This window comes from Physella acuta, unplaced genomic scaffold (assembly GCF_028476545.2).
Source record: "Physella acuta isolate Inbredline_101_S28 unplaced genomic scaffold, ASM2847654v3 ptg000806l, whole genome shotgun sequence".
NCBI classification, from domain to species: Eukaryota; Metazoa; Mollusca; class Gastropoda; family Physidae; genus Physella; species Physella acuta.
In genome coordinates this window covers 102,092-114,747 of record NW_026732324.1, presented here as the reverse complement: position 1 = coordinate 114,747, position 12,656 = coordinate 102,092, and the positions used below count along the sequence as shown (strand labels likewise).

Genomic DNA, 12,656 nt, shown 5'->3' with positions numbered 1-12,656 from the left:
TTCTGTGAGTACTTTTTTAATGGCGTGCAATCAATTTTAATCAATCCATTGGGTATCCTAACGTAAATATTTTCAAACCCCCACCTCCCCGATTCTCCACTATGATGATATAAGTAACATGGGTAAAAAAAATTAAAATTGGTCATTCCGACCCCCCCCCCACCCCACCCCACCCTGCCCATGCTATTTTGATCCCACCGGAAACCCCAAACAACAATATTTTGGTTGGCGGCAGCTGGTGGTGAACTCACCAGGATGTGACGTCACTAGAGGGAGGTAATCGATGAAAGGGCAGACGATAGATTTTTACAATCAATTCAAAACTTTGCCGAGTTTGCTACTCACTCACTCGTAAGTTTCAATTAGGCTTTTTCTTGCCACCACACATACTACATTTAGGTCACGTGGGAAAGTAGTAGAAGTCACGTAGCAAAATTCACGTATATATGTAGCAGACATCACTGTGGTACATCGCAGAAGTCATGTGGGTATGTAGCAGAAGTTAAGTGAGTAAGAAGTAAAATTCTGTAAAAAACGCAGACAGGACAATTCAACATCTGCAGGGGTCTCCAAACTTTTCCGTTCGAGTCGGCCACATTAACTAAAAAATTTAACTAAAAAATGTCAGTTTGGGGGCCAGTTTCTTCCAGGAATGTCTTTAATTTTTCTGGGCAAAGCTCCTCAGCCGTCACCAACGAACTTTTTTCCGTGGACAAAAAGATCTCCGCGGGCCGAAGGAGAGGACATCGCGGGTCGCATCCGGCCCGCGGGCCGTAGTTTGGAGACCCCTGATCTATAGCAAGGTTAGGGCTAAATGACAGGGATAGGGTTAGGATTTGGTTTAGAGTCATGTGTAAATCTCAGGACAAGGTTAGTGATAAGGCTATGGTTAGGGCCAGGGTCTATCTATACTATCAAAACTAGTACCGACTATATCCAATTGACCAGTAAACATCGCAGCTCTAAGTCTAAATTACACACTTTTAAACGATTCTAGTTATATTTGTTAATTGTGTGAATGGTAGAACCTTAATGTTACACGTGCCACGTTATCTTAATCCAACTTTCAAGGATAACTGCTAATTAATTCATGCTTTAGATTATCTCTTGATTAACTTGATGTCTCTAACCCACAAATATCAACCTGACTTTAACGTCGGCTATACACCCACAGACCAAACAACATTACATCCCCACCCTCCCCCATTCTTTAGTCAACACAAGCTCCAAGTATGGCGGGAGGCCCGGTACAATAGCACGTGATCTGTTGCATAATTCTGGCCCGTCCCTGCAAGATGTGGCACGCTAATGGAACTTTCTAGAGACGGTCAATTATGCAAACATGTTTCATACATATATTCTATAGGGGGTGTGACATCCGGTGATGGTATCGTGATGGGTTCCTGATGTTGTGGTGATGTATTGCGATGTGTTCCTGGTGATGTAAGGATGTTTTCATGATGCTATCGTAATACTGTCGAGGTGTTGGCCCAGATGTTGATGATGTCCGGATGCTGTTGTCATGATGTTACCGTGATGTTGTCATGATGTTACCGTGATGTTGTCATGATGTGACCGTTATGTTGTCATGATATTACCGTGATGTTGTCTTGTGTTAATTAGAACGAGCCAACCCACGACTTAGCATACGCCGCCACTTAGTTGTTTTATTTTCTACTTTTCAGTCGTTCATAATTTGTGAATTCGACAATTCTTTCAACTTCTCTAATTATTTATTTTATTATTATAGCTCGTCATGGATGTATACAAAACAGATGTTCTGGATTGGTGTTGTTGATGTTGTGTTTTTATTTCTACCGAATTTTAAAAAATAAACTTCGCGCTATAAAAATTGGCTAAAAACACACGATAAATAATAAATGCTACGGAATACGTTTTTAACTTGTCTGTTCTATTGGATATATTATGACAAGCACACAAACAAGCTTTGCAAGCCTCTTATTTCATGAAGAATTTTTGAATCATAAAAAAAAATTCCTCCAAAAAATCTGCAGAAACAACTGGAATAATAATAATCAAATGTTTAAAGCTTCTCCAAATATAGACCCACACTAAAATATCATGAAAAAAATTAAATAATACTTATAAAAAATTCCTCCAAGTGTAGACCCACGCTTAGAATCTAATGAAAAAACTTTTAAAATTCCCGGAAAACCAGAGTACCCACACCCCCACCCCCATCCCCACGCCACTAAAAATCACAGTCGATCGATAGGAGGTAACGTACGGTCACGTACACTCATATCTTCTATCCCATAATCCTTCAATTTCAGAGAGCGGGGGGCGGGGGAGGGGTGATGAAATACTATAGAAACTGTAATCTTAAAACTGCTCGGGTCCGATTGGTCGATTGCGATGTTGGTCTGGTCAAGCAGTGATCACCAGTATCGACCGTTGGTAGGATTTGATCAGTCGAATACATCATAGAGGGCACTACGCTGGTACGGTGGGCACTGGGTTGGTACTGTGGGCACTGTGTTGGTACTGTGGTCACTGTGTTGGTACTGTGGGCACTGTGTTGGTACTGTGGGCACTGTGTTCGTACTATGGGCACTGTGTTGGTACTGTGGTCACTGTGTTGGTACTGTGGGCACTGTGTTGGTACTGTGGACAGTGTGTTGGTACTGTGTTGGTACTGTGGGCACTGTGTTGGTACTGTGTTGGTACTGTGTTGGTACTGTGGGCACTGTGTTGGTACTGTGGGCACTGTGTTGGTACTGTGGGAACTGTGTTGGTACTGTGGGCACTGTGTTGGTACTGTGGGCACTGTGTTGGTACTGTGGGAACTGTGTTGGTACTATGGGCACTGTGTTGGTACTGTGGGCACTGTGTTGGTACTGTGGGCACTGTGTTGGTACTGTGGGAACTGTGTTGGTACTGTGGGCACTGTGTTGGTACTGTGGGCACTGTGTTGGTACTGTGGGCACTGTGTTGGTACTGTGGGCACTGTGTTGGTACTGTGGGCACTGTGTTGGTACTGTGGGCACTGTGTTGGTACTGTGGGAACTGTGTTGGTACTGTGGGCACTGTGTTGGTACTGTGGGCACTGTGTTGGTACTGTGGGCACTGTGTTGGTACGGTGGGCACTGTGTTGGTACTGTGGGCACTGTGTTGGTACTGTGGGCACTGTGTTGGTACTGTGGGCACTGTGTTGGTACTGTGGGCACTGTGTTGGTACTGTGGGCACTGTGTTGGTACTGTGGGCACTGTGTTGGTACTGTGGGCACTGTGTTGGTACTGTGGGAACTGTGTTGGTACTGTGGGCACTGTGTTGGTACTGTGGGCACTGTGTTGGTACTGTGGGCACTGTGTTGGTACTGTGGGCACTGTGTTGGTACTGTGGGCACTGTGTTGGTACTGTGGGCACTGTGTTGGTACTGTGTTGGTACTGTGTTGGTACTGTGGGCACTGTGCTGGTATTGTTGGCACTGTGTTGGTACTGTGGGCACTGTGTTGGTACTGTGGGCACTGTGTTGGTACTGTGGGCACTGTGTTGGTACTGTGGGCACTGTGTTGGTACAACATGGGGCACTGTGTTGGTACTGTTGGCACTGTGTTGGTACTGTTGGCACTGTGTTGGTACACCATAGGGCACTCTACTGGTACGGTGGGCACTGTGTTGGTACGGTGGACACTGTGTTGGTACGGTGGGCACTGTGTTGGTACGGTGGGCACTGTGTTGGTACTGTGTTGGTACTGTGGGCACTGTGCTGGTATTGTTGGCACTGTGTTGGTACTGTGGGCACTGTGTTGGTACTGTGGGCACTGTGTTGGTACTGTGGGCACTGTGTTGGTACTGTGGGCACTGTGTTGGTACAACATGGGGCACTGTGTTGGTACTGTTGGCACTGTGTTGGTACTGTTGGCACTGTGTTGGTACACCATAGGGCACTCTACTGGTACGGTGGGCACTGTGTTGGTACGGTGGACACTGTGTTGGTACGGTGGGCACTGTGTTGGTACGGTGGGCACTGTGTTGGTACTGTGGGCACTGAGTTGGTACTGTGGGCACTGTGTTGGTACTGTGGGCACTGTGTTGGTACTGTGGGCACTGTGTTGGTACTGTGGGCACTGTGTTGGTACTGTGTTGGCACTGTGTTGGTACTGTGGGCACTGTGTTGGTACTGTGGGCACTGTGTTGGTACTGTGGCACTGTGTTGGTACTGTGGGCACTGTGTTGGTACTGTGTTGGCACTGTGTTGGTACTGTGGGCACTGTGTTGGTACTGTGGGCACTGTGTTGGTACTGTGGGCACTGTGTTGGTACTGTGGGCACTGTGTTGGTACTGTGGGCACTGTGTTGGTACAACATGGGGCACTGTGTTGGTACTGTTGGCACTGTGTTGGTACTGTTGGCACTGTGTTGGTACACCATAGGGCACTCTACTGGTACGGTGGGCACTGTGTTGGTACGGTGGGCACTGTGTTGGTACGGTGGGCACTGTGTTGGTACGGTGGGCACTGTGTTGGTACTGTGGGCACTGTGTTGGTACTGTGTTGGGACTGTGTTGGTACTGTGGGCACTGTGTTGGTACTGTGGGCACTGTGTTGGTACTGTGTTGGTACTGTGTTGGTACTGTGTTGGCACTGTGTTGGTACACCATAGGGCACTCTACTGGTACGGTGGGCACTGTGTTGGTACGGTGGGCACTGTGTTGGTACGGTGGGCACTGTGTTGGTACGGTGGGCACTGTGTTGGTACTGTGGGCACTGTGTTGGTACTGTGTTGGTACTGTGTTGGTACTGTGGGCACTGTGTTGGTACTGTGGGCACTGTGTTGGTACTGTGGGCACTGTGTTGGTACTGTGGGCACTGTGTTGGTACTGTGTTGGTACTGTGTTGGTACTGTGTTGGCACTGTGCTGGTACATCGGGTTAATGTTGGGGCAGTGTTTAGTATAATCATTGCTGGCACTTAACATTCTTGTCATATAACGAAAATGTAACCGTAAAATTCATAATTTTCAAAACATGAATTTCTCTGTTTCAAATAACAATACGGTAAGCGCCCAGTTCACATCAAACACTTCTTCACCAGTGGGCGCTAGTGAGAGAAGGTTCTAGACCTTTGTAGGGATTCTCTACCCTCTCACTACAATATGTACTGTGCCTCTTCCACCATAGTCGTCGCTTCTCTTAACTGTAGGCTCTAGTGGTGAGCCGACAACCAACATGAGCCAACAACCAACATGAGCCAACAACCAACATTAGCTAACATGAACCAACAGCCACCACGAGCTAACAACCAACATGAGCCAAAATGAGCCAACAACCAACATTAGCTAACATGAGCCAACAACCAGCATTAGCTAACATGAGCCAACAACCAACATTAGCTAACATGAGCCAACAACCAACATTAACTAACATGAGCCAACAACCAACATGAGCCAAAATGAGCCAACAACCAACATTAGCTAACATGAGCCAACAACCAACATTAGCTAACATGAGCCAACAACCAACATTAGCTAACATGAGCCAACAACCAACATTAGCTAACATGAGCCAACAACCAACATTAGCTAACATGAGCCAACAACCAACATTAGCTAACATGAGTCAACAACCAACATTAGCTAACATGAGCCAACAACCAACATTAGCTAACATGAGCCAACAACCAACATTAGCTAACATGAGTCAACAACCAACATTAGCTAACATGAGCCAACAACCAACATTAGCCATAATGAGCCAACAACCAACATTAGCCAAAATGAGCCAACAACCAACATTAGCCAAAATGAGCCAATAACCAACATGAGCCAAAATGAGCCAACAACCAACATTAGCCAAAATGAGCCAACAACCAACATTAGCCAAAATGAGCCAACAACCAACATTAGCCAAAATGAGCCAACAACCAACATTAGCCAAAATGAGCCAACAGCCAACATTAGCCAAAATGAGCCAACAACCAACATTAGCCAAAATGAGCCAACAACCAACATTAACTAACATGAGCCAACAACCAACATTAGCTAACATGAGCCAACAACCAACATTAGCTAACATGAGCCAACAACCAACATTAGCTAACATGAGCCAACAACCAACATTAGCTAACATGAGCCAACAACCAACATTAACTAACATGAGCCAACAACCAACATTAGCTAACATGAGCCAACAACCAACATTAGCCATAATGAGCCAACAACCAACATTAGCCAAAATGAGCCAACAACCAACATTAGCCAAAATGAGCCAATAACCAACATTAGCCAAAATGAGCCAACAACCAACATTAGCCAAAATGAGCCAACAACCAACATTAGCCAAAATGAGCCAACAACCAACATTAGCCAAAATGAGCCAACAACCAACATTAGCCAAAATGAGCCAACAGCCAACATTAGCCAAAATGAGCCAACAACCAACATTAGCCAAAATGAGCCAACAACCAACATTAACTAACATGAGCCAACAACCAACATTAGCTAACATGAGCCAACAACCAGCATTAACTAACATGAGCCAACAACCAACATTAGCTAACATGAGCCAACAACCAACATTAGCTAACATGAGCCAACAACCAACATTAACTAACATGAGCCAACAACCAACATTAGCTAACATGAGCCAACAACCAACATTAGCTAACATGAGCCAACAACCAACATTAGCTAACATGAGCCAACAACCAACATTAGCTAACATGAGCCAACAACCAACATTAGCCAAAATGAGCTAACAACCAACATTAGCCAAAATGAGCCAACAACCAACATTAGCCCAAATGAGCCAACAACCAACATTAGCCAAAATGAGCCAACAACCAACATTTACTAACATGAGCCAACAACCAACATTAGCCAAAATGAGCCAACAACCAACATGAGCCAAAATGAGCCAACAACCAACATTAGCCAAAATGAGCCAACAACCAACATTAGCCAAAATGAGCCAACAACCAACATTAGCCAAAATGAGCCAACAACCAACATTAGCCAAAATGAGCCAACAACCAACATTAGTCAAAATGAGCCAACAACCAACATTAGCCAAAATGAGCCAACAACCAACATTAGCCAAAATGAGCCAACAGCCAACATTAGCCAAAATGAGCCAACAACCAACATTAGCCAAAATGAGCCAACAACCAACATTAACTAACATGAGCCAACAACCAACATTAGCTAACATGAGCCAACAACCAACATTAACTAACATGGGCCAACAACCAACATTAGCTAACATGAGCCAACAACCAACATTAGCTAACATGAGCCAACAACCAACATTAACTAACATGAGCCAACAACCAACATTAGCTAACATGAGCCAACAACCAACATTAGCTAACATGAGCCAACAACCAACATTAGCCAAAATGAGCTAACAACCAACATTAGCCAAAATGAGCTAACAACCAACAACCAACATTAGCTAACATGAGTCAAAAACCAACAACCAACAAATGAGAAGCAGATCAATACCAACAATAACATTGTGACCCTTGACCCGGCAGTCTCTAACTTGGCCAAGAATGTCCCTCGTCTCTCAGTCCAATGCCACCCCGGGCCAGAACGATGAAACACGATCATGTGACTTCTAGCGGACACACAGGGTTTGGTTCGCGCCTGTGGTACAAAGTGACATATGGAGGTGTATACAGTGGAGTAGTACACTGCCAGTGGCGTGGATAGGGCGGGGACACTGTGGGGACACATTGTGGGGACACATTGTGGGGACACTGTGGGGACACTGTGGGGACACATTGTGGGGACACACTGTGGGGACATTGTGGGTACATTCCAACTGACGAAACAGATATATGAGATTAATATGACCTACGTCGGTACACACACAAATCACGCATACACACACCACACATACACATGTCACCACAGGTTCTGTGTAACTATGCACCCCGCCCCCCCCCCCCCACACACACACACAGGTTCTGTGTGGCTATACCCTCCCCACCCCTCTACCAAGAAGACTTTACAAAGCTGAGTGCCATAACTGCAAGGCGGGACCGTTGTCATTATAGACTGTAAGCGTCACATTTATACACGCCATAAGCATGGTAGGGTGTGTATGTGCTAGTGTAATTCAAGAAAATGTTGTGGATCGAAGATACTCCGGTTTAAACCTTAATTAGCCGTGATTAATTAGTAAAGCTAATTAGTGCACATGCCGGACTTTGAGTAAGGTTTTAACTTATGTTCTAGTAATCACAATTTTCCTCTATGACATACAACACGTTATACCCAACATACAACTATACCCATGTCCTACATATAACGCACTGTATACCCAACATACAACTATACCCTATGTTCTACATATAATGCACTGTATACCCAACATACAACTATACCCTATGTTCTACATATAACGCACTGTATACCCAACATACAACTATACCCTATGTTCTACATATAACGCACTGTATACCCAACATACAACTATACCCTATGTTCTACATATAATGCACTGTATACCCAACATACAACTATACCCTAAGTTCTACATATAACGCACTGTATACCCAACATACAACTATACCCTATGTTCTACATATAACGCACTGTATACCCAACATACAACTATACCCTATGTTCTACATATAATGCACTGTATACCCAACATACAACTATACCCTAAGTTCTACATATAACGCACTGTATACCCAACATACAACTATACCCTATGTTCTACATATAACGCACTGTATACCCAACATACAACTATACCCTATGTTCTACATATAATGCACTGTATACCCAACATACAACTATACCCTAAGTTCTACATATAACGCACTGTATACCCAACATACAACTATACTCTATGTCCTATATAACGCACTGTATACCCAACATACAACTATATCCATATTATACATATATCGCACTGTATACCTAACATACAACTATACCCTATGTTCTACATATAATGCACTGTATACCCAACATACAACTATATCCATATTATACATATATCGCACTGTATACCTAACATACAACTATACCCTATGTTCTACATATAATGCACTGTATACCCAACATACAACTATATCCATATTATACATATATCGCACTGTATGCCTAACATACAACTATACCCTATGTTCTACATATAATGCACTGTATACCCAACATACAACTATACCCATGTCCTACATATATCGCATTGTATACCCATGATACAATTATACGTCATGTGTGACGTCTTGCTATTAACACCACTTTATGCCTGACATAGACAGAAGCAGATCAATCTAAAGCAACGATTGTGATATTTAGTAGGGTAAAATGTGTGTAGGACAATCGGACGACCCTAGAGACAGCACAAACTATAAATGGAGCTGACATCAGCTGTTTGACATCAGCTGTCTGACAACAGCAACACTGTCTGACACCAGCTGTCTGACACCAGTTGTCTGACACCAGCTGTCTGACATTAAATGTCTGACACCAGCTGTCTGACACCAGCTGTCTGACATCAAATGTCTGACATCAGCGAACACTGTCTGACATAGCGTGCCACAAACTCACGTGCAATCACGTGACCTGACTTCCGCTTCAAATTAAACTTTTTATTTTGTTAACTTGACATTCACACAATGTATTGCTGAGTCTAATGCGATGTTATGCTTCAAGCTTGTTTTTTAATATTTGGTTTTTTTTTTTGTCTTTATTTTTTTGTGATGTTTTTTTTAATAAACTGGAGGAGAATGGAGGAAAAAAATCATGGCTGTTGGCGGCAGTTAATAAGGGGATATTTTTCATTGGGCGGGTGATACCACGTGGGAAATAGAATATAAACTTTTACAAGTGAGACGACTGTCTAGAAAAAAATGAGTTGGTGTGTTGTTTAAAATTGTCTATAATTAATCTATCTGTATAACAGTTTTAAAATAAAATGTAAGCGCTACAATTTTTATTATTTTCTTTACAGCAACACCGTGGCCTACAGATTTGGACCAGTAAATAAAAACAAAATGGCTGCTTACACACCCTAGTACGGGCAAAGATCTTGAGTAAACAACATCACAAATTGTAAATAAATGGTAGACATACATGGCACAAGGAGGGAATTGATGCTTTATTTTATGTGGCCGCCGCGCCACGGCTGGGGCCAGCCTTCAAAATAAAAAATTTTAAAACGAAGCCGGGAAGTGGGGAAAACTTCAGAGTAAAACGTTGTGTGAAGAATCTAAAAAATCTGGCAGTCCACAAAGTCACACCCTCATTACATAAACATACAGCAAGGGTATTTATAGAAACGTTATTTGAAGACATTATCAGCTAATGTTTTTAATATATTTTTGTTAAAAGTGGGGTTATTTTTTTAATATATGGATGGATTTTTTGAAGACGGCTGAAGGTTGAGGCCGAAGTAAGCTGGTGGGATGCATGAAGCTCTTTGACTAGTAGTAAGCTTGAGTTCACAATAACTGGTCCATTATAAGGTAGGTACTAATTTAAAGACAAAACTTTAAGATAGGTGGATAGCTAGGCAAAGACCAAAACAACGAAGGATAAAAGTTCAAGAAAAACGCTATAGCAAGGGAAGCAACTTTTTTCTTTACAAAAAAAATACCATTAAAAGGCTGATAATAAGTTCAAGAAAAACCAGATCCCGACGGTCAAGCGCTAAAAGAAAGAGCAAAATACTTAATGTACTTACCAGGTCAACGGACAGCCGCGGCTGTTGGCTGCTGTCTGGGAGCAGCTCCAGAAGTAGGTCACAGTTCAGACTTCTGACAGCCTCCATCACCGAGACCTGGAGAGTAATAAGTAGGTCAGAGTGTGCTACAGGGTATAACTAGAGTAGGTCAGAGTATAAAGTATGTAACGTATGTTGACGTAGTTAAAGTAGGTCATCGTGTGCTGTTGTAATTAAAGTGGGTCAACATGTGCTCGTCTGATGACACCAAACAAGTTCCAACTACTTTAATTTGAATGTCATTAAGATGCCTGACCACTTGGTGTATCGGGCTCAGAGTTAAGTACACACCGGGTCTGATGGGGTTAATGTGGAGATGTGGATAGCTGGAAGTTGTAATGGGAGAATCTGTTTACATCTAGCAGAGAGATACTTTGTCACGCTCTAAGTAGACAGCGTCTTAAGTTTTTAAGACTAAAGAAACCATAGTTGTGCCCAGAAAGGGAGTCACTTGTCAAGTATAGGGGGGGGGTGGTTAGGGTCAGGGGGGTGGTTAGAGTCAGGGGAGGTGGCTAGGGTCAGGGGGGTGGCTAGAGTCAGGGGAGGTGGCTAGGGTCAGGGGGGAGGCTAGGTTTAGGGGGGTGGTTAGGGTCAGGGGAGGTGGTTAGGGTCAGGGGAGGTGGTTAGGGTCAGGGGAGGTGGTTAGGGTCAGGGGAGGTGGTTAGGGTCAGGGGAGGTGGCTAGGGTAAATGGAAGCTAGTGGTTTGATTAATCAAATGAAGATAAAGCTATTGTTCAATTGATTCACAGATACCTATGTATGAAATTTCGTCAAACTTACTGAAACAGTACTTAAGTTATCTTGTTCCCGAGGAAATAGAGTAAAGCACCATTTTTTTTTATTACCGGAAGTCGCTCAAAAGTTGATGGAAACCTGTACATACAATCCAATAATGATGCAATTTCGTCTACCTAACTTTAATGGTACTCAAGTTATGGGCTTTTAAGAGACCGGAAGAGCTTTAAGTAGCACTTCCGGATACCGGAAATCTCTAAATATTTGATTTATAAACTTTAGTCAACATAACTGAAACGGTACTCAAGTTATCATGTTTACATACACACATACACACACACACACACACAGACACACTGACGGACAAGATTGAAAAGCTACGCTTTTCCGGTAGCTGAAGGTTGTATGTAAAACGTCAAAATTTGCCAAAATCACGATTTTGATTTTTCACGATTACAATACATCTTCATTTCAGTATACGACAAGGTAGTGAGCTGTAAAACTGCAAAAACTGTCAACATTTCATTTTTTGTGCCCGATTACAATACTTTCTCTATACTCAGATCAAAGCAAAAAGAATGGCGATAGAGACAAACGTTACTGACCAGTGGTGACCAGACAACAGTCGATGAAAGGATGGACCAAAGAGATTCATCTTGGAGAAAACATCTTAACACAAACGTTACTGACCAGTGGTGACCATCTTGGAGAAAACATCTTAACACAAACGTTACTGACCAGTGGTGACCATCTTGGAGAAAACATCTTAACACAAACGTTACTGACCAGTGGTGACCATCTTGGAGAAAACATCTTAACACAAACGTTACTGACCAGTGGTGACCATCTTGGAGAAAACATCTTAACACAAACTTTACTGACCAGTGGTGACCAGACTACAGTCGATGAAAGGATGGACCAAAGAGATTCATCTTGGAGAAAACATCTTAACACAAACGTTATTGACCGGAAAGGTCGGATGAGGTCACAGGCAGGCAACTCATAATTCGCTCGAGGTCATAAATCATGACATTGTTTGAACGTTAATCAAACTGATGACAATGATATTTTCTTTCGCTAGGAATCGACATTTTGCTTGTGGCACTTGGTGATAAAGGTGATATCTCGTTTTGGTGAACCTAGCATAATGTTCTGTTTTATGCAACATAAGGTACTGATGATATTTTGTCGTGTGTGATGAAAATACTGTGGTTT

General features: G+C 43.1%; 1 protein-coding gene across 1 annotated transcript in view; it reads right to left on the bottom strand.

Moving 5' to 3' along the window:
* Positions 1-12,656, bottom strand: part of LOC131951279 (uncharacterized) — a 132,653-nt gene that overhangs the window by 57,261 nt on the left and 62,736 nt on the right. The window contains exon 2 of the mRNA XM_059313635.1: positions 10,667-10,762. Coding sequence (XP_059169618.1) covers positions 10,667-10,762 — 96 coding nt within the window. The remainder of the gene's footprint in view (positions 1-10,666; positions 10,763-12,656) is intronic.